The 21,282-nt window shown below is 51.9% G+C and overlaps 1 protein-coding gene across 1 annotated transcript; it reads right to left on the bottom strand.

Moving 5' to 3' along the window:
* Window positions 1-376: 376 nt before the first annotated feature.
* On the bottom strand, window positions 377-16,651 carry LOC117006351 (rho-related GTP-binding protein RhoN-like). The gene is made up of 5 exons (XM_033078740.1): window positions 16,498-16,651; window positions 16,330-16,417; window positions 6,241-6,350; window positions 3,114-3,248; window positions 377-1,820 (listed from the first exon to the last, which is right to left on the bottom strand). The coding sequence occupies exons 1-5, from the start codon at window positions 16,597-16,599 to the stop codon at window positions 1,572-1,574; spliced, it is 684 nt and encodes a 227-aa protein (XP_032934631.1). The 5' UTR covers window positions 16,600-16,651; the 3' UTR covers window positions 377-1,571.
* Window positions 16,652-21,282: the final 4,631 nt, after the last annotated feature.

The raw sequence follows: 21,282 nt of genomic DNA, 5'->3' as shown, positions 1-21,282 counted from the left end.
AGCTCCAATTCCCCAAAATGCCTTCCATTGTGCAGATGAAGTCCAAGACCTGGGTGTGAGAGCAGACACAAAATATTGAAAAAAGTTATTGCTGTAGTGAGGACAGAGGCAGCTCCTGTCAGCTCAGGCACAGACAACCTGCAAAGGCTCCACAATATTTAAGGAGTCAGGCAGAGGGAGAGGTTATTCACAGCAGGTGTTTCAGCTCCAAAATGAATACATGCAGATAAATCCTCTGGGTTTTTCACTGAAGGATGTGCATAAGCATATTTCAAGAGCTAGAGAGAGACATTTGGATACAAAGATAAATTGGGCAGTAAGAGATTTTGAGAGGATGGGTGGTTTGACTTAGAAATGAACACAGTTGAGCACCACAAAATTTCCAATGATGTTTATTTTTCCTGTAGCCCACAGACACAGTTGGATCTGGCAACAGAGCACATTCCATTTTCCCATGAAGTGTCCATGTGACATCAAACCCAGGCTAATACTGTCATCAAAGGCATTCAGAGAGGGCAGCAGCAGAAGCAATGGGAGATGCTGGGAGGAGGCCAGACAGCAAGGCACAAGGGCAGGGAGCACCTCCTCTCCCACTGCCACAGCAGAGACAGGGTGCAGATATGCATAAAGTCATTTTTCTCATCTATACCAGACAAACACAGCACCATGCAACACAATCTGCAGCTGGAAGTGTGTGGGGAGCAGGATATGGATTGTTATTGCAGTTATTGTTGGGAGCTGTGTGTGCAGGACAGCAGGGAGAGCCCAGGGGGTGCCCAGGTGTCAGCAGCTCACACAAAGCTCTCCAGGGGCATTTGCTTGCTGAAGGGAACCACAATTCTCAGGATGCATCTACTGGGACACACCTTTCCCTTGGAGCCAGATCCACTCAGCTGCATTTCAAATGCAGTTCAAGTATCTAAAATACTGTGGAAAGAGGCATTTGTCTATTTTCTTTGCAGGAGGTGGACTCCTGTGGTGTCTCATTAGGTTAAGGTTCCTTCCCAGGGTGCCCTCCTTCCCAGCTCTGCTCCAGACCTGCACCTTCCATGGCACTTGCTGTCCAACCTGGCCAAGGGCAGCATCACCTCAAACATCATTTCCCTTCTAAAGGAAGGTTGGAAGAATACCTTCTCCTGATCACACTCTGCTGCTCACAATCCCCCTCCTCCCTCCAGCCCAGGTCCCACACAGCCCCCACCCCACCCTGTGTGTGCTGTACAGCTGCACACAGGCAGGGCCTGGGCTGTGGGTACAGGAGGGTGGCACACACAGCATCGCTCCCTTTTACTTTGTTTCACCCAGTCACAGACCTTCCAGCACCCGAATACTCCTCTGCCAAGTGGTTCCTTCATCCCAAGCAATCTGCACAGCAGCAGCCAGCCCAGAATTCTCCACAGTGCAGGGCGACTCGTGCAGCCCTGCTTGCAGCTGGGACCTTTGCTCAGCCCTAGAGACTGAGGAAAAGGCTTTGAAAAGGCAGGCTAGCTCCTGCAGCCAGCACCATGCCCTTGTCTCAGCCAGTTACTGTACAAATGGACAACACACACACATTATTTACAGCCCATTTTTCACATGATGGAGCAGCTCTTGGCTCGGTCTTTCCTGATCTCTGTGTCGCTCAGTAAGTCTGTCCTGCCAGGCATCTGTGACGCCCGCTTCAGTCCCCGTTTGGAGTTGCTGCGCTTCAAGTTCTTGTGCACTCTGTTCACTGAGGCCAGCGTGGTCACATGGAACACGTCCCTCACACTGTTCTCTGACACCTTGGAGGAGCACTCTGCGTACGCCACCGCCCCAATCTGCCGTGCCAGTGCACTGCCCTGTTGGGGAGGATGAATCAGGAAAACTTTATAAATGTGATTGTCCAGCAAAGGATTTTGAGAATATGGAAATTATAAACAAGATGGAAATGATAGTAGTTTTCAGCTGTGTGCCTGAGAGCAACAATGTGGATGCTTGAAGGCCTCCTTCCTTTGTTTAGATAATGCCAGGTGCTACAAATACCAAAGAGCCAGCACAGATCCTCTCCAGGCATAACAGGAAGGGTCTGAGATAAGAAAGCAATAAAACATGGTAATATAGCAATTTCTATAGGTTGCATGCAAATGTTAGAGAATTTGTATTTTGTATTAGATTGGTTAATGGAAATTAGAATATTCAACATAGAACACTACTTATTGTATTGTAACGGGAAACTTGCTGTCTTAGCTCTTTATTCTTTCTCTTAACTCTCTTAATTCCTTCTCTTAGCTCTTATGTCTCTTACCTCGTCCTCTTACTTAGAACTCCTACCACCCTACACCCTCCTTCTGCCCTGCTCTGCAGCTCCAAGCAGGGCCCTCTTTACCCACGCCCTATGCAATAAACTGCAAACTTCAAGACCTGCCTACAGAGATCTCTCCGTTTGTCCTGACTGTCCTGCCTGTCACCATCACCCCCACAGACATTCCCACACTGTCCTGCAGCCAGAGAGACAGGGGGAACAGGGAACAAGGTCAGGACACCTTGTGTACAAGGAGCAGAGTGGCACCATGGGGACACTCAGCACCTGTGAACAGTGCAAGGCTCTGGGAGAGCTCCAGAGGACAGGGCAGTCTCCTGAGCAGACAGTGCTGCCAGGCCCTGGGTTAGTGGCACTTTATCCCTCACACAGTGCCACCCCTGCAGCTGACCACCCCCACCTGCTCTGCACAACACAGAGCCAGGCACAGCAGCAGCTCAGAGCTGCCCTGCACCAGAGTCTGGGTCTGTCACCAGCATGGGGACATTGCTGGGTCCTCTGGAGGCCACAGGCAGCAGCCCCTCAGACCCCCAGCTGTGGCTTCTTCCCCTCTGTAGTTTTTCCCAACATAGAACCCAAGCAGGAGAGTCACCAGGAGCAGAAAGAGCTGCAGTGAACTAGGAGATGCAGAAGGACAACACTCCCCTTTAGTCAGTCCAATTTGTCAAATCAAGCATTTCCACCTGCTCTGAAGAATGACATTTTGGCTACTAACTGCTCAGCAGAGAGCATCAGGAGCTCTGAGCCCCTGAGCCACGATCAAACCAGCTGCAGACTGGGTGCAGTGGGTCACAGAGCACTCCTCTCCTCCCTGAGCACTGCCCAAACTCACCTGCTCATGTGTGACAGGGATGAGGCGCTGCTTGGAGAGCTCCCGGAGGGTGTTGAGGTCTGTCCTCATGTCCAGCTTGCAGCCCACCAGCACAATCTTGGCGTTGGGGCAGAACTCCTGTGTCTCCCCTTGCCACTGCAGAGGAAAGGAGAGGCTCTGGTATGTGTGGCTTTTCCAAACAGGGTGTCACAACTGTTCAAACACTGATTAGCATATCAGGGCTCTTTAATGACTGCCACAGTCAAGGATGGTATTGGCCAGAGTACCTCTTGGACAACTTTATGCTCGCCTGCTCCAGATTATGCCCTGCAAACCTGCCCCATCCAAGCAGGCAAACCATGCCCCACCCATGCAAGGCCAAAAGGAGGCCAGTCCTGGCTGTGGAAAAACAACCACACAGTCTGGTGCTCAGATCTGGGACCCCAAAGGTCAACTTGGCCAGTGGAGAGCTCTTTCCACACTTTTTATTACTGGGAGCCACCTGTTAAAGACATTATGATATTCAGAGCATAGCTACAGCCAGGGAAATTAAGAATTGTACAATGGAAAGAGAAGGCCAGGGCAAACATCCATGTCCTTCATATAAATGGCTCCTTTCAGAGCTCCCAAAGTGAATGCCTGATGTCAGCTGTGTCTGCAGCAGTAAATAAATCCATCACCTGTGACCTCCCCCGGGGGAGACCTGCACAGCTCCATCAGCATGTCAATGCCCCAGTTACTTATCTAGTGGTGCTGAAGTAGAAAGCAGATAATAAATAGAGATTACCCCCAGCTGAAGTGTCATTAGGAATTAGCAATTTCCTGCTACTATAGCTGGTAGTTAAGCATATACCCTGGGCAATTAGAAGCAGAAAGAAAACCAAGCCACCAGGCCCAGTGTCCACAACCTCCTGGGGAAGGGAGTGCCAAAAACCACCCAAATGTCATTAAACCAGTATCAGACAAAAGCAATGCAAAATATGAAAAATCATATTTTCTATAAAGAGATTGTCTTGGGTGTCTTCAGGTATCTGCTTGCCAAGGACATTGGTTCCCCAGGGCTCAGGCACCCCTGGGCAGCATGCTGCAGATCATGGTGCTGCAGCCAGGGCACCAAAGGCTACACAACCTCTCAATGAACAGATCCAGTTCTTTTGGAGCTGGAATTCAAGCACCCTAATTTACATGAAGGATTTGAGCCACAAGGTCTGTTCACACCTGGCAGAGGTCACAGCTTCTGCAGTGACACAGGGCTCCCTAGTCTATGGAAGAGCTGTGACCTCTTCCTGCATGACTGACACCTCTGGGAACCCAAAATCTGTTGTGCTATCAAGCCTTGTCAGAACCAAGGCACCACTTCAAGAAAACTTGCTCTGCATGAAAGGCAGAGCTGCTTGCTTGCACTCTCTCAGCTGGCTCTGCCCCTTCAACTCTACATGCTGCACAGCAGCCCAGGCATCAGAAGGAAGGCATTAATAAAGATTTCCTTTGCTGAAATTTTGCCTGAGGCTTGAACAGGAAATGTTATTTTCCTTATTTGCCTGATATCACAAGCTAAAACCCATTTCAACTTCATGGTGTCTTAGGAATTCTCCTCACTGCCATAAAGCTGTGAGCCTGTACCAAAGGAAACAAGGCATCTTCTCAGAGGCACTTAAGAAATCCCCTGGGATTTAGGGTTTATTTTAAGTTACCATATCAAAAAAACATTGCCTAACAGCACTCAAAACATTTGTGAGGCTGTACAGGGAAAGCCACGCATTGAGCAGGGTGGACTCACATGAAGAGTATGCAGACACAACTCCCAGCTCCACCTAATTATTGAGGGGTTTGTATTTCATTAAGGTATGAGTGATTCACTTGCATTAATATTCTGCTGACTCCCAAGCTGAGCAGTGAATTCTTTTGAGTCCACATGAAACACCCTCCCTCCACCCAGCCTGCTTGGTACCCGGGACCTGCTCTGGAAGCCAACACTGAGCCATTGACCAATTTATGTGAAGGGTCTTTGTCCCCTCACCAGGACACTCCTGAGACAAAGATCCACTTCTCAGCCCTCCCAGCAGCTGAGTAAGAGGCACTTGCTTCAGCACAACATTTGGCAAAATGTGGAGAGGCCAAGAGGCCAGCCAGTACAATGTGATATGTTCAGGCTGTGGCCATTCCAGCCTGGGGCTCTCTGAGAACAGGCATGGGAGCCACTGCTCTGTGGTGCTTTTCATGCTTTGGTGTCTCAGGGAGTGTCACAAATGAGATGCCAGCCAAGGTTTTCCCCAGGACAGGATGCAGCTGCCAGATGCTTTCTGCACAGCAGAACCACAGCTCCCTGAATTGCATGGGAGGAAGCAGGGTACAGCCAGCAGCAAGGGATGCAATCACCAGGAAGCCACTTACCCTCACTCCTCTGAGCAGCATTTGGAGGTGCTGGACTTCTCTTCATCTCAGAGGAAAGCCTTTATGGGAGCTCTACCCACAAGTGAGCCACTGGAGACCAGCCAGAGGTGCTCCACAGCAGATCCCCAGCCCTGGGAGGCTCTCTGGGACCTGCCAGCTGGAATATCAGCTTTGCTGAAAGGCACTGAGGAGCAGGTAGAAAACTCTCAGAGCTCTGCTGGGGCAGGCTTAGGGCCTTGCCTGCTCTCCAGGCCAGTGGCATTGTGCCATCTCATCTTATTAATTCACAGGCTTGAAATTCAGCACCACAGCTCATTATTTTTGTTGATGAGCTATAGAGAACTGATTGCTGTCTTTTTTTTACCATGCAGATGCTGAACTGAGGGGAGAGCCAAAAGCTGAGCACTCTGCTTGCTTGGAAACAGGCACCAGGGGCTACTTGTGCAGGCAATCCATAGTTACTGGTGGTTCTGCTAACAGAGATCTGTAACACCTTCCAAGGTCTTAATGAAAAAGAGAACAAATGCCCTACATTTCTCTCTGTCCCCACACACATGCTGCAAGCTGCCATGAGCTGTACCACTCACTAGGCTCCTCTCCAAAGGAAATACCTTGCATTCTGCACAGACCAAGCAGAGCACCTGATCCTCTGAGCACAGACTCCAGCCAAGGCCTGAGCTTTGAGCCCTGGGGCACAGGGAGCCTGTGGTGGCCCACAGAGCACCCCTGGCACTGGCCAGGGCTGGACACTCACCTTCTTGAGCACACTGTCCAGGGTCTCGGGCCGGCTGATGTCAAAGCAGATGAGCACCGCGTCCGAGTCGGGGTAGGCCAAGGGCCGCACGTTGTCGTAGTAGGCCGAGCCTGGGGAGAGCAGGGAGGTGAGCAGGGCCCAGCCCTGCCTGCAGGACAGGCTGATGAAATGAAGGAATTTATTCCCCACAGCTGACACCACAGCCCTCCCCAGGCAGGGGCTGCAGCTCCAGTAACAACTGGAGACACTGCCATGGCCTGCAGACCGCCCTGCTGAAGACAAAGGACATTAACCCAAGCTTTTGATCAGCCACACACCATAAGGTTCAGCAGAGAGAGGATTTTAGTTTAGGCATGGAAGTCAGAGGTTTTGTCCTTGTTTTCTCATATTTACCCCTTGCCAGAGTGAAGAGGCAAGTTTTGCATGCCTCTCCCTCCCTGGTGAGCACCAGGCAAGCGCTGGTGGAGCTGTGCTGGGGATGCTGCTCAGGCAGGAGAGCCCAGCACAGCCCAGCCTGGCTCAGCACTCACCTGGGCTCCAGCACTTGTCATGCCAGTGCTGCACCACTGACAGTGGAAAGGTGTGGCTGAGAGAAGGCAGAGAGTGCTGCTGCTGGCTTTTATCCTTCCTTGCTATCTTTATACAGGAGGGCTTGAGAGAATTGGTGACAGGTAAAAATGAACTGCCATCTTTCTGGATTTGTGCTGGAAAAAGTCAGATTCTTTTTGATATATAAAGAAGTGACAGCATTTGGTGAACAAACTATAAATGGAAGGGGATGATTCTGCATTCCACAGGAATTCTGTGAGCAGGCAAAGAGCCCAGCATGAATCCTGCACAGTTTCTACTACACACACACACCTCCAATGCAAATTTCAGGCAGTGAAGTCACTGTGCCATAGCGGTTTTATTTGCACTGCACTCTGTTAGTGAGTGCAGACACCTCAGCAAACAGTCATGGAGCAATCAGCTCACTGCTACTTAAAAACACTGTTTTGGTTTTATACTGTAAAGAAAAATGACTTAAACTTCCTGGAGGGATGAGAAGCAGAGGTTTATTTATGGAAAGAGGAAACAGACACCAGAATCCTTGTTGAATCTGCCTCCTCCAAACGCAGGATTGCCCACCCTAGGCTGAGGAAGCCAGACTTGCTTCCTGCTGCAGCTCCCAGCACTTTCCCACCCCAGGAGAAGGGTGCAGCTCAGGTGTCAGGTGGCTCCTTGATGAAGTTCAGCACCTGATGAATTATGGATGATGGTGGCTTATGTTTCCAGAAGGATGGAAATCTGCCTGGGCTAAGCAGGGGAGGAGAACGGGCTGATTCTCTGCAGGAGCTCCAGTCCTGGGTGCTGTGTGCACACCCAGCTGAGGTGCAGCCCAGAGTGGGGCACAGTCCCCCAGCACAGCTCTGCACACCAGGCACTCCACACACCCCCCAGGCTCTTCTGCAGGACTAAACCTGGGGAGCAGAGCCTGATGTTCCTGCCTCTCCCTTCACGGGGCAGGCTGAGGGCTATGTGCAGCCTTCTCAAACCCTGCCCAGTGCCAGAGACTGGCCATCCAGCCCAGACCATGGTACCAAAAACTGCAGAGCTCCAGGACTCCAGCAAGCCCAGCCCTTGCCACTCCCACACAGCCAGGGCAAGGTGTCCTAGATTTGATGTGCAATTGGATTCCCAGCAAAACTGGCTACAGGTGTCTCCAGCTCTTACAGCCAGCCCACAGGAGCAAAGGCTCCTGCACCCCCTGCTCCCGTGGGGAGGGATGAGTCTCTGTCCCTGCAAAGTCACTGGGAAGGGAAGCAGCTGGGATCAGCACAGAAGAAACAGATCCTGATCTCTGCAGAGCCCAGCTCTTCCTAGAGGGAAAGTCATGCTCCCTAATGGAAATGAGCCAGTCCCTGTGGCATCCTGGACAGCTCAGGGATGCCAGACAGGCAGGCACGGTGAGCCAGGGCAGCCCAGTGTCCCTGACAGAGGTTCCTGACCTCGCCTCAGGCTCACACTGCTGTTCACAGCTGGCAGAGTCACACCACTGCCATGGCACAGCCAGGTGAGCCAGCCCTGCTTTCACAGGCAGCACCAAGCACTGCAGTGCTGAGCTCCCCTCTGAATGGGCTTTTCAGTCTCGTGTTTGGCATGACAGGACAGGAGGGGAGGGGAGACCCACGATCCACACGCCTGAATTAGCCTGGTCCTTTCTCTGAGCCCTGCCCTGTCCCCCAGGCTCACAGGGGTGTCTGACTGCAGATGGGGGCCCTGGTGCTGGAGGAAACGTTCCCACGCACATCCTCTCCCTGCAGCTTCTCAGTTTTACATAAACACTTCAGATAAATCTACCCCCTCCCAGCCAAGGAATGCTCCTTTTGTAGGGGTAGTTTTGGCTCATTCAGCACAGACATTGCCACAGCAAACTGTATCATAGCAACCTGCTGCTCCTCAGCAGCCAGCCAGCCCCTCAGAGAGCCGACAGCGCTGCTGCAGCCCCCCACTACCCCATAAAACCCCCACCGACTCATCCCAGTGCCAGGAATCATGCCAGGAATCATGCTCTCATCACCTGGGACCACAGGAGGAGAGACTCCTGTGCTGGCAGGAGGAGCTGAGGGAAGGCAAGCATGAGGTAAAGAACCTTATCTTTTTAATGAGATCAGAATTTGCTTCACATTCATTAACTTTCTGCTCCATCTCCAAAGAGCAGGAGTCACCCCTGGCACCTCAGCAGCAGCCCAGCCCACAGCCAGAAGCTGCAGCTTCTGCCCACCTCAGGAGCCTGACAAACCCACAGTCAGTGCTGCCCTGTGGGGCAGGAGAGCTGCATTGCTCCCAGCCAGAGTAATGCCCCAGTTTGCTCTGGAAACATCTCTACTGAATCTGGAAATTCAGTTTAGGTGATTAGTCTTCTAGGTTTTGCACCTCTTACTTTTTCATTGCTGATGACAATTAAAAAAAACCAAAAACAAAACAACAAAACACCCTTGAAAATCCCACCTAAACAACCCAAAAAAGCCAGTGCCTTCAACTCTAGCTCTTCAGTTTTGTGGATTATGAGCACTTGACACCTTACAGATACACCAGCAAGACACTCCAGAGACCCACAGTCTGGCAATTGCAAACACACACAGGAGCCCAAGGCTGGTGTGTCTGCAGATTCAGCCTTCCTTTACTGCATGAGTCATTCTCCCACTTGGCATCCAGATCTGCAAGAAACAGGACCTAAGTGCATCTGTTCATGATTAAAGAGAAAACTGGAGCAAGCCTACAACCAGCTTAAAAATAAAATTCACACAGTTGTCTGAAACTCAGGGCTGGATACAAGCATGAGTAGCTCCTGTTTCCCCTTGGCTGGTAGATCCTGGAATGCCTGGCACCACAGCTCAGAGATGCCACTCTTGGGCAGGGGACAGAAATATGCTGCTTCATCTATACCAACATTGTGCTAATCTTCATTTGCTCCTTATTAGCTGTTCTAGAGATAATGAGCCTCCTCACACAGGCACCCTTCATCCAACAATAGGGCATTACAAACCAGGAAAGCCATGTGCTTGCAGAGCCATAATCTGCTCTATAAGGAGCTCCTGCAGCCCTGCTCTGGCTTAAAACAGAGATGAGCACTGCCAAGACCTCAATTTCTCAGCAGCACACTTGTCTTGGGGGGCTCACTGTAAACTCTCCCCAAAGAGCCAGCAATGCTGAGGCACGTGCTGCTTTCTGCAGGGACTGCCAAGAACAGCCTTGGTGGAATGAAACAAATTCATCCCAGCTTTCTGGAGAGCTACACTGACAAACTGAAGAGTTTTGGGTCACCTCCCCACACAGAGGTGTCAGATGGGCACCAGCCTTTAGAGATGACAGAGGATGTCCACTCTGCCAGACAGATCCCACCATGGTCCAGCCAAGCTCTGGGGGAGAGGACAAAGCTGCCAAACCAGGACCAAGCCAACAGCCCCAGGACTTCCACAACCTTCTGTCCTGGCTGAACTTTGACATTTGTCTTGCTTGTGCAGCATCACTGCAAATCTCTGAAGTATAGGAAAGGAGGAAACTGTTCTGTGACATAGAATAAACACTCTTCTGGGAAGTGCACAACTGAAAAAACTGCTCATCAGTTTGGACAATTAACCTCTGCTCCTAATTCTTCAATGCACGTACAAAATTAGTGAATTACTAAAGAGCCCAGCTGGCATACCTTCAGGATGAAGGGAATAGTATTTGCATAGGCTGAGGTGGCATTTCTGGGCCCCTCTCCAGATCTTATTACTGGAAGCCTGCCCCTCAGGAGGAGGCTGTTCTGCTGGATTTACCAGTGGAGGAATCCCCAGCTCAGGCAGGCACAGAGCGCTTCTGCCTCATCCCAGCCCTGTGTCCTGCTCACATCTACAGCTACCAGTGGTCCAGAGAAGCTTGCTCAATTCAAACCTCCCTCCAGCAACAGTGAGGAGTCCCTGAAAGCTCCTTGTACCAGTCCCTGCTGGCTCCTGGGGGAGCATCAGAGCATCTGGCACGGCAGGACTGGGTCTGCAGGTGCAGCCCAGGAGCCCTCCCAGCCTTTTCACAGCCATGCCTGCAGCAGCTGACCAGGGAGACAAATGGGGGTCACAAGTCCCTTCCTGGCACTCGTGCCATGTCACAAGGGCAGCTGGCATTGCCACAACCTGCCTGTCACCCTTTCTACAGGCTACAACAAGGACCAAGAGTGGCAAGAGCTTCCCTCAGCACAGCCAGCTCACACTCTGCCCTCAGGGAGCAGGGCTGAGTGAACACACTTATCTTGGTGCAATGCTGCACATTTCAGGTTTACTGTTCACAAGTATTAGATCCCTCCCTAACCATTTGGCTGCCAGATAAGGTTTCTTCCCACAGGGAAGGCTGGGCCTGTACATTTGCAAAGTTTAATGGAGTGGAGATTTTATCTTTAGAATCTGGGGCAAGTGGAGCAGGGAGAGCAGAGCCTAGGAGAGAGCAGATCACCTCCAGGCTGTGGGAAAGGGGCCTGCACCTGAGCTGAGAACAAACTCACCCCACAGAACATCCTTCCTTGTCCATGAGGTCACAGCAGCCAGCAGGCTCAGCTAGCTGTCACTAAAGGCAATGCTCCTCAGCACCCCCATAACTCCCAGGACATCCCATGGCCCCACAGAGGCCAAGCCTCTCAGATCTGCAGGGGACAAAGCATGGATGATGCCACAGGGCATGCTGCCCTTCTGCAGCAGAACCAACCTCCATCCCTGAGCCACACAGCACTGCAGCATGCCCCCCACACTGTGCACAGCCCAGAGAGATGATCCTCCTGGGCACTGCCCTGCCCTGTCATGTCCTGTCATGTCTCCTCTTGGTCCCTCCTCCACCCACTTCAGTATCAGCATTTCTGCTGCTTTAAGAACTCTTTAAAGTTCTGTCTGACTGGTTACTGACCTGCGTGAGAATGTGACCCAGCTGCACGTATTTTTAGGATTAACTACGTATTTGTGCTGAGGCACAACACAAGCATGCTGGTTTTAGGCTCTCAGTCTGAACAGGAAGAATGGGAGGAGCTCTTTTGGTATGGAAAGGGCAGCTCCACATTTTTTTCTCTGTCTCAGAGTGCAAGTAGAATTGAACTCTTTCTGAGACATAACTTGTTCTTACACTTTGCAAGAGGCAGCCATGGCAATCCTGGAGCTGCACACTGGGAATCCAGGCACAGACAGCCACAGCATCCATGGAGATGCCATTGCTAAACTCAGTCCCTTTCAGCTCTCTAATCTCATCAACATTCCTCAGTAGTTCCCTTAAAAAAGGATCTGTTATCACAGCCTGTGGGTTCCCACACAGGCCATTCCAAGGCAGACTGTTTGCTGAGTACAGGCAAAGAGGAAGGCGGAGGGGGATTTGCAATTCACAGTGTTATTCTTGTCTTGAAAGCACATCTGCTGAAGAGACAGTGGCTGTGGAGGGCTGGCAGCCACACAGCTCCTCTGCTGTGAGCTGAGCAGGGCACTGCTGAACCTGTGAGCACCGACCTTTGCAACACTGCAGGCTGCAGCAGACACTGCAACTCTCCACCACACTGCATCCTGATGGTCCACAAAGGAAAGTGCCCTCCAGCAGCTTTCCAAGGCAGCAGTGACCTTGTGCAAGGCACAATGCCAGCCTTGGTCTCCCAATGAGCACTGGCAAAGATGTCCCTACCAGAACCAGGCAGCTCTACTCTGCAGCTGAATCTGCATCAGCAAAAGATGCACAAAATAGCTCAAAGGCCTTGGATCACTCACTGCTCTGCCTGCCTGCACTTTGAGGCCACAGACACAGCAGGCAGAGCCTCCCAGCATAGGGGCGTGAACTAAAAGCAAAGGACTCAGTCCAGGCTGCAAGGCACAGTGTAGGTTCCTCACCATTATTATTGAAAACAGAACAAAAAGTCTACCTAGATACAGGGTAAAGCCTCAGACCTGCCAGCATCAGTGCTACCACATCCAGGCCTTGCCAAGGCACTTGGCAGCAGCATGGCTTGAGCTCCTCTCTCCCCTTGCTTGCACCCAGTGCCAGGGAAGCTCTGCAGAACAGGCAGGGCATTGTGCCAGTCCAGTGTGGGCAGCAGGTTCACTGGGCACGCCAGGTCATGGTGGGAAGCACTCCAAGCACAGTGCCTGGGCAGCAGGTCAGCCCTGGTCACTGAAGGCTCTCCCTGCTGAGCACCTCAATGGCTCCCAGAGCTGGGCAGGACACTCCCTGATCCCACGGGGAAGAAGGATTGCATTGCTGAGGAGAATGTCCCTGCCCATGCTCGCCTGGGGGTAACAATGCTCCCCTCCCTCCCTCCCAGACCTGATGCACTGGAGCGAAACTCGCCCACTCCTTGCGGAGCATCGCTAATGATCAGCAGCCATCCACCCTCCTCCACCTGCCGCAAGGAACAAAGCTCTTCCTGCTGGGTCCGGGGCACCCCGGGTCTGGGAGGCACCCAGCCCTTTGGGAACAGCACTCCCAAGCCACCAGACATCCGACTGAACAGGAGTTTCCCCCACCACAAGATACCAGCCCTGTGCAGAGGAGTTGTTTCTGTGCTGAGCGTGTTCAGCCAAAAGAATTTGCCAGAACAGGAACAAGAAGAGCAGCAAAGCACCGTGTCCTCTGTCAGGCTCCTGAGCAGAGGTGCCAGGGCATGGGCACTCCCTGGAGCTGCAACCCATCCAGTCTGCAGGCTCTGCACCCCTTCCCTCAGGATCTCAAACTGCTCTTTAATGGAGGCTTTAGCTAACAGTATGTAGCACAGGCTTCCCAGGGGACAGGAGGCACAGGACATTCCTGACATGCTGTGAAATGGCACCTGAAGTAATTTTACTCCCATGGTCTGTCCAGAGCTAGGACACAAATGGAAACAAAACATGAAATGCAACCAGCACCTGCAGATGCTGGACAAGGCACATTTGAGACAGTGCAGAGTCCCAGAATTTGCCCTGTCAGAGCACCACAGGTTTCTCCCTCATGACACATTCTCAGTGCTGGAAACTCTCCAGATTCACCCTCCAGCCCCAGAAAACCTCAATGGACAGAGTTAAAAGACATTTAAAGAAAATCAGAGGTGCCAATACAATGTGGGAGCCATTCAGTTCTCCATCACTTCTGTCCACTCTGTGTCACTACTCCTCCAATGAGAGCTCCTGGTGCCAGCTGCCAATGTCACAGCCTGTGTTTGCCACTTAGGAGGGTCACTTCAGCTCAAAAGGCTGCACTTTCCAACACACCACTGCCAGCCAGGATGACAGGACACAGGGAGCAGGCAACACCCTGGGCTGTACAGGGCTTACCAACGATCCCAAAGATCCCATTGAGAGGCCAGGTAGACTTCAGCCACACTCAGTCATCATAAAGGGAGTTTTCCAGGCCAGACTGCACTTTCACACATCTCAGTTCACTCTGTGCAGCTTCCAGAGTCTCCAACTGCTTCCTCAACTAAGGATGGGGTGAGGGAAATCAATAAAAAAATAAAAAACAATATCCACCTCCTCTCTCTAGGTCTCTGCTGATTTCTCAGGGAATTTCAGTTCCAGTCACTTATCTGAGAAATGGAAAACATTTAAAATACAAAGTATTCCCCTCCTTCACCCTTCCTCAACACCTCCTTTTTCATTTCTGCTGGGATGGAATTTAACATGAACATTAAACCCCATAGGAAAAGCAGTTTAAAATAAAGAGTAGGTAGTCCAGGAGAGAAGGGGAAGTGCCCACTGATGCCTGTCATTCTCCATGGGGAGGGCAATGAGCTACTCCTGATCCCTTCAGCCCAGCTGGTTCAACTCACTATTGTGCAAAACTTCTTTTGCCAAAGCTCCCATTTATAAGGGCCTCTGAAGACTAATGGAAACTTGACAACGATTTGCACTCTACAGCTAAAAAATTTCAGTTTGATTACTAGGAAAAACCCCTCTATAGTGCTTTGCAGGATTGTTTATTAAGAACTGCCTCCTGTATATTTCAAATCAAAGGGAATTTATCTGGAAAACTACCTGATGAACTCTACAGCAAAGTTGTTAAAAAGGTCTGACATTTTTGACAGGAGAAAAGAGAAAGAATTAAATCCCATTTCCTTTTGGCTGCAGGGACAAATATTGGAAAAACATCTTCTGTCACAAAGGGAAAAATGAACATGTGACAGCATCAGATGCAGGTGTCAGACTCTCACTTTAAGGACTTTTTATCATGTCCCTTTCTTTAAATATTTGTAAGACCAAAGCAAATAATTCTGGAGAACTCCTAAAAAGCAAACAATACTTCAAACATGCTTCCACAGCCTCCAAAGATGAAATTTTTTACATCAAATACAGATACTCAAGAGCAAAGCCATTCAGTGCCTAGCAAAGATAACCCACCCCAGTCCCTTCCAAGGCTGCAGAAGGCCAAGGTTTGGAACTCCCCCAGTTGTGCACCCCAGTGACATTTGAGGTCGATCATCCCTGAGTCCTGGTGCACCCTGGGCAGCTCCAAGGAGCCCTCTGCAGCCCCAGATCAGCCAGGATGACACATCTGTGTCTCCAAACACCATCACCAACCACCCTGCAAGAGCTTCCATGTGTTAACCACCACTCTGTGCTTCGGGCACAGCTCCTGGTCGAATCTGAGAGCCAGCACTTCATCCACAGCCCCAGCAGCTGCCCCCAGAGCCAGGGTCCTCATGGCTCACATCAGCACACTGCTTGTGAGCAAAGCTAAATATAATTCCCTTTTTTTCTCAGGGAATAAAAATTAGCAAAGCAAGGTCTTCTGGGTCAGGAAGCTCCAGAAGAAGACCCAAGCATATTTTACATGTTTGAGCTAGTCCAAGACTCAGTAGAGCTCTACTCTAGGTAGAGCTATGCTGATCCTGTAGCTGACATTTAATGAATGCAAAGCTACAGCAAGGAATCTAAATGAACAACAGGGAAAGGAATTCCTAGGTTATGTTTTAATTACCACTGCTCTTGGACACTGAGAGGACTTCATTTGTCATCAGGATTCCAGAAATTATGAGAGTATGGGGAAAGAGCGATCAGCGAGCACATGATGTATATTCATCAGCAGAGCCCAGCACTCACCTGCACTGCCCGCACAAAAGGATCCAGAGGTAAATTAGAAAGTGCATGTGAACTTTGGGGGAAGCCAATATTTCTGTTAGCTCTGCATCACCCACTCCACTTGCAATGATGCCTCCACTGAGGCACGAGCAGGCACAAAGTTTGGGACGGGTCTTGGTGGGCTGGGACAGCCGTGCTCAGCACTTTGCACAGAGCCACAACTGAGGGCACAAAGAGGCAAAACCAAACCGAGCCGAAAAGGCGCCAGCGAAACCCAGAGGCTCTGTGGCAGCTCAGTAACAGGTCAGGGCATCCCTCCCGAGGTGAGGGCTCTCTCCTCCAGCAGCGCTCTCCTCGCTCGCTGCTCCGCACACATCGCTGAGCACCGGGATGCGGGACAGGGGAGCGCCCGCCCGGCGGCACCGGCGCTGCCCGCGGCCCCCGGGAGGCTCGCAGGGCTCGGAGCCGCTTTCCCAGCCCCGGGAACGGGAACCGGGAGCCCCTCGGCCGGAGGGACGAGCCGGCCCCGCCGCCCCCCGCGCAGCCCCCGGCCCACCTGAGGTGTCCCACATGTTGAGCTCCGTGCGCTGCTTGTCGATCTCGAAGCTGGCCGTGTAGTTCTCGAAGACGGTGGGCACGTAGCTCTGGGGGACGGAGAGCAGAGGTGAGGTGAGGTGAGGAGATGCGAGGCGCAGCGCCCGCCCGCCCCCCGCGCCCTCCGCACCTCGGGGTAGCAGTCCTTGGCGAAGACGTGCAGCAGCGCGGTCTTGCCGCACTGCGTGTCCCCCACCACCACGATCTTGCAGCGCGCCAGGTGCCCCTCCATGGTGCGGGGCCGCCGCGCCCGCGCCGCCGCTTTACCGGGCCGGGCCCGGGCTGGCCGCGCCCCCGGCCCCGACGGCACCAACCAGGCGCGGAGCGGAGCCGGCGCTGGGCAGGGCCCGGGAGCCGCCCCCCGCCGGCCCCGCCGCCCCTCGGGCCGTCCCCTCGGCGCTGCTGCCGCTCCTCGCCAGCCCCGGGACGCGGAGGGAGGAGGGGATGGAGGATCCGCGGTGCTGGCTGAGCTGTGGTGCCTGCCCGGGACCGGCCCCAGCGCCGTTCCCTGCCCCGGAGATGCCCTTTTCGGGAGCTGTTCCCGGAGGAATTGGCAGGCACGGGGACAGCCCGGCGTTCAGAGAATCCCGCATCCCCGGTGTCCGCGGCCGAGTGACATCAGCAGGGGCAGGGGACCAGGCTCTGCAGCAGCTGCGTGACCCCAGGCTCTCCTCAGAGCTCTCTGCAGAGGGCAGCGATTTCTGCTCTCCATTCCTCCTCGAGCCCAGACAGCACATCTATAAATTACAGGCTGTGATTTTAATTATCAGCCTTCTCTGCTGCTAATATTTTGCTGGCCACACTGCAGAAAGATTCACCTGAATGAATTGCAAACTGACAGGCTGCCTGTCACAAAATGCAGTAAAAATAGACACAAGGAAGACAAAGAAGGCCTGGAGAAGTGGAAATGAAAATGTTTTGGCAGCAAAACAAGATTATTAATGGACTGAGGGGGCAGATTGCTTTTGCTGAAATCACAGTCATTTTTTGTATATAAATATTGGTGCTGTGCATGGTGTTAGGACGAGTAAAGAGCAAAGACAGGGTGCAAGGCATGGGGGGTTGCCATGCAGGTACCCAGTGATTTCAGGTGCTTCTTGGCTTTCTGACACCCTGCCAGCCGAGCCCCCGGGGACACACCAGCCTCAGTCAGCACTTTGGTGAGCCAGATGCCTCCATGTAGTGACAAGCCACACAGGAACCAGGTCTCAGGATGCACCCCTAGGATAAGAGCCAAGTGCAAGCAGGTCTGAAGGTGTGTCTGCAGCACATTCAGCTGCCTCAATGGGAATTCAGGTCCCACCTCATCATCACATACCAGAGAAGACCTGAAAGCTGAAGGAATGAGGTGGTCCCAGGAGGTGAGGTAGTCATGGAATCCCTGCAACTCCTGTCCTCAAGTGATCTGATCCCTGCATTTTGTAGGCCAGGAGCTGGTTCAGTCAGTTCTTTGTTCTGCAGCTTTGCTGTGGGTTTTGCTGCAGCATTCCTGGGCCTCCCAGCTTTGTCTTAAGTAAAATGATGAGTGACTGTCTCATGCTTGTTTCCTCCAACCCTCCCTGGGGAAAGGAGCTTGTGCAGCACTGTGACAGGTTTTATAAGGCCTGTAGTGAATTTTTGCCTCCTTATATGTGCACACGTCACTTCATTTTTATGCAGAAGAATGGAAAGAAAAGTTCATTGTCTTGTGACTGCAGGTAAAGAAGTGCAGGGTATTCATCAGTGTCACCTGCAGCAAGGTTTTCCCCTGGCCAGTGCCCTTTCTGACAGCTTATCACCACGTTTCTCAGTAGGAATTAGGTTTTTGCTCCCAGCCATCAGACTGTAGAAACCCTGCTTCAGTGGAGGCACGACGCTCTCTGCAGGGAGTGCTCAGACCTGTGCAAATCCAACAGCTGCATTTTCCTTCAGGACAGGGAGAGGCAGCAAGCTGCCCCTCTTGCTCAGAGCTGCTGGGCACCATCACTGCTGAGCCTCACATCCCCTTCAGTGCAGAGCACCCCTTGGCAGGCAGCACTTGCAGAGTGTATTCAACAACCCTTCATCATGGTGTGAATTTTCTGAGTAGCTACAGAGACATGCTGTGACTGTCACTGCGTGTGGAGAGGCGACAGATGGCTCTCACACATTTGCTCCTGGAAGTGCTTCCCCAGTGGCTGGATCCTCCCTTGCTGATCCACCCTCTCGGGGTCTTAATTGTTATTATGAATTAACTTCATTGTGTTATATTTATGCCATTTCCCATACAAAGAAACAGGAAGACATCCTGCACTGGGAAAATATACAGTGAGAAACCAACTTTCACTGAAGGAGCCTGAAACCTGGAGCCTGTGACATCTTGCTCTGGAATGCAGAGCCCCAAAGTTTGGTCCTGGACAGCCAACCACAGGCTCTGGGCTGAACCTCACATGTGGTGAGCAAGTGAATTCCTGGGTGAGCAATGTCCTGTAGTCTGTCACATGTGCAAGAAGCACAGATACACCTGGTGAGAGGGGCACTGGTGTCACCCTGGGGTCATGGACAGAGCTCCTGCACATCATACCCTGCAGGGACAATTTCCTGGATTTTTATGATGATTGTTCACTTTTTACTCATCTTCTCTTTGACATTTGTCTCAGTGTGCAATGTCTTATTTCCCAGTCTGGGACAGAAATAAGGACACACTTTAGTGTCTCAACAGGTCTAGTCTTGAATATCTTTTTGGACTTGTCAAATATGGGAAAGAGCTAGAAATTGTCCAGTTCAAGCTGTAGAGTATTGCTAACTATGAATAATCAGAGAAAAATCATTCAGGCCAGAGTAGTGTGTTATTTGATGCTTTCCCCTAGAAGATGAAGAGGTAGAAAAGCAGTAGAGATGCAGCAAAAGAATACAAATCAGCAGCAATTAGGAAGGTTAAAAAAAGAAAGAAAAAAAAATCCCAGCCAAATCCCCTTTCATGTGTCCAGCCTGTTTACATTCTGGGCTAGAGTAGCACTGATCTGACTCACTGCTGGCATTAATGAAGTTTGCACCTCTGGGTGAGCAATTTAATTTATCTCAGCAAGCCAAAGCTCATTATAACAGTCCATAAATGCTATCAGATGAAAGCAGCATCCTTCAGCAATCTCAGGGATTAAAGCAAGGAGGAATTCAACTGCCAGGGCTTCTGCTGGAAAGACTGCAGTCAGAGCATGTGTGCTAGAGGCTGAGGAAGCACAATGCCTCAATTACTGCTGCGGATTTCTCTGTATTGAGACAGTGATCTGGAGCCTCTGAAGCACTCCTCTGGAGGTGAGCAGCTCCCTTTTCTCAGCCTCTCTCTCTCCAGACATCTGTCCTCAGGGTTCATCAGGCCCAGCAGCAGCTGGAGAGAAATGGGGGGTCCTGGGGGCTCCACAGGTTGGCCACAGCTGGTCACTCTCCTCAGGAACAGGAGGCTCCTTGGAGGGGCACTGCAGCATGAAGGCATAAAAAGAGATTTAGGGTGGGAGGAGGAAAATGGCTGATTCTGCCCTCTTGGATGTAGAAACCTCCTTGCCACACATGTCCTGTCCTGGGCTGGATCCAGTTACTTGGACTGCAGCTCCCAGAGCTGCACTGGCCTTGCCCTTGCTCTCACTCTCACTCTCTCCTCACTCTGTGTGGAGGCAGTGCAGCACCCACGCATCATTCCCATCACTCCCTTTCTGCCAGGGCTCCCTGCGTGGTTCCAGCTGCAACACACAGCCCTGGCTCTCAGGGTGATGGAGCAAACCCAACTGAGCTTTCTCTGGCAGAGGTGCTCAGTGGAAATGGCTTCTTCAGCAGCAGGAGTGATCCCCACTGCCTTCACATTTGATTGTATGTTCCGTTTTGCAATTCTTTGTCATGTGGAGAGTGGTGGAGGCAGGGTGGCCAAACCTTTCAAAATGAATTGCATATCCCAAGCACAAACTGGAGGAAAAGCAGTTTTTAGAGTCTTCCTTTCTGCAGGCCCAGGACAGTGAGGCAGAATCCTCTAGGCTGTCTGTACCTGTGGGGCTGAGCCTGGTGGGAAGGTTCTGCTGCCTCTGAGGGATGGGGCTGCTCCAGCCAGGCTGGGCTGGGCTCAGGTGAGGGTGTTGCCTCTGCAGACCCACCACTGTGTCCTGATGTGATTCAGTCCCACCCTTGCTTTTCTCTGCAGAGCTGCTCATGTTCCTGGGGTGAGCTGGGGGAACACCAAGCAGCTGGCGCTGCCAAAACACAGCAGTGGCAGAATCAGGAGGAGACAGGGCCCTTGGACAGCAGCAGAGATGGTGATGGTGCAAAGAAATCCAGCCAAGACACAGCCACACTGCCCAGCACTGCCTGCTGAACCCCAAAAAGCCTCAGCACACAGAGGCAAGGCTGTGTGTTTTCAGTGTTTTCAGTGAGGTAAGACACACTGACCAGATAATGGGATTCTCATGGATGCACAGCATGTGGATGTGCTAAGCCTGTAATTTTGGGACCATAATTGTCAGTAAATTATTGATGCTGTGACATGAGGTTGAAGCTAAGGAGGCTGATTCTCATTTCACACAATTTCTCCAAGGACTGCAGTGGAGAAAGTGCCTCCTTCCAGAAGAGCACACAGTGGGATGCTGCTCTGCGCACACCTGAAACTGGCCTCGTGCCAGCCGTGGCATTTGCTCGTGCTGCACATCCACAGCCTCTGCTGCTGGGGCTGTGCAGGGGAAGGGGCTGGAGAATTCCCACAGTCCATGCAGTGTGGGAAGGATGCTCTGTGCTGGGAGGATTTCTTCAGTCTGCTGCCAGTGTGAGGAGTGAGCCCCCATCCACCGAGCCTCAGTTAGCACTTGACAACTGCCTCAATTTGTCCCTGTGATCAAAACAGCAGCGCAGGGAACTGCAGCTGTGAGTGGCAGGTATGTCTGAGGGGTTGTGTCAGATCTCTTCCTCCTGCTGCTCT

This window comes from Catharus ustulatus, chromosome 23 (assembly GCF_009819885.2).
Source record: "Catharus ustulatus isolate bCatUst1 chromosome 23, bCatUst1.pri.v2, whole genome shotgun sequence".
NCBI lineage: Eukaryota > Metazoa > Chordata > Aves > Passeriformes > Turdidae > Catharus > Catharus ustulatus.
Note: the sequence above shows the minus strand (reverse complement) of the source record. Positions and strands in the feature narration are given on the sequence as shown.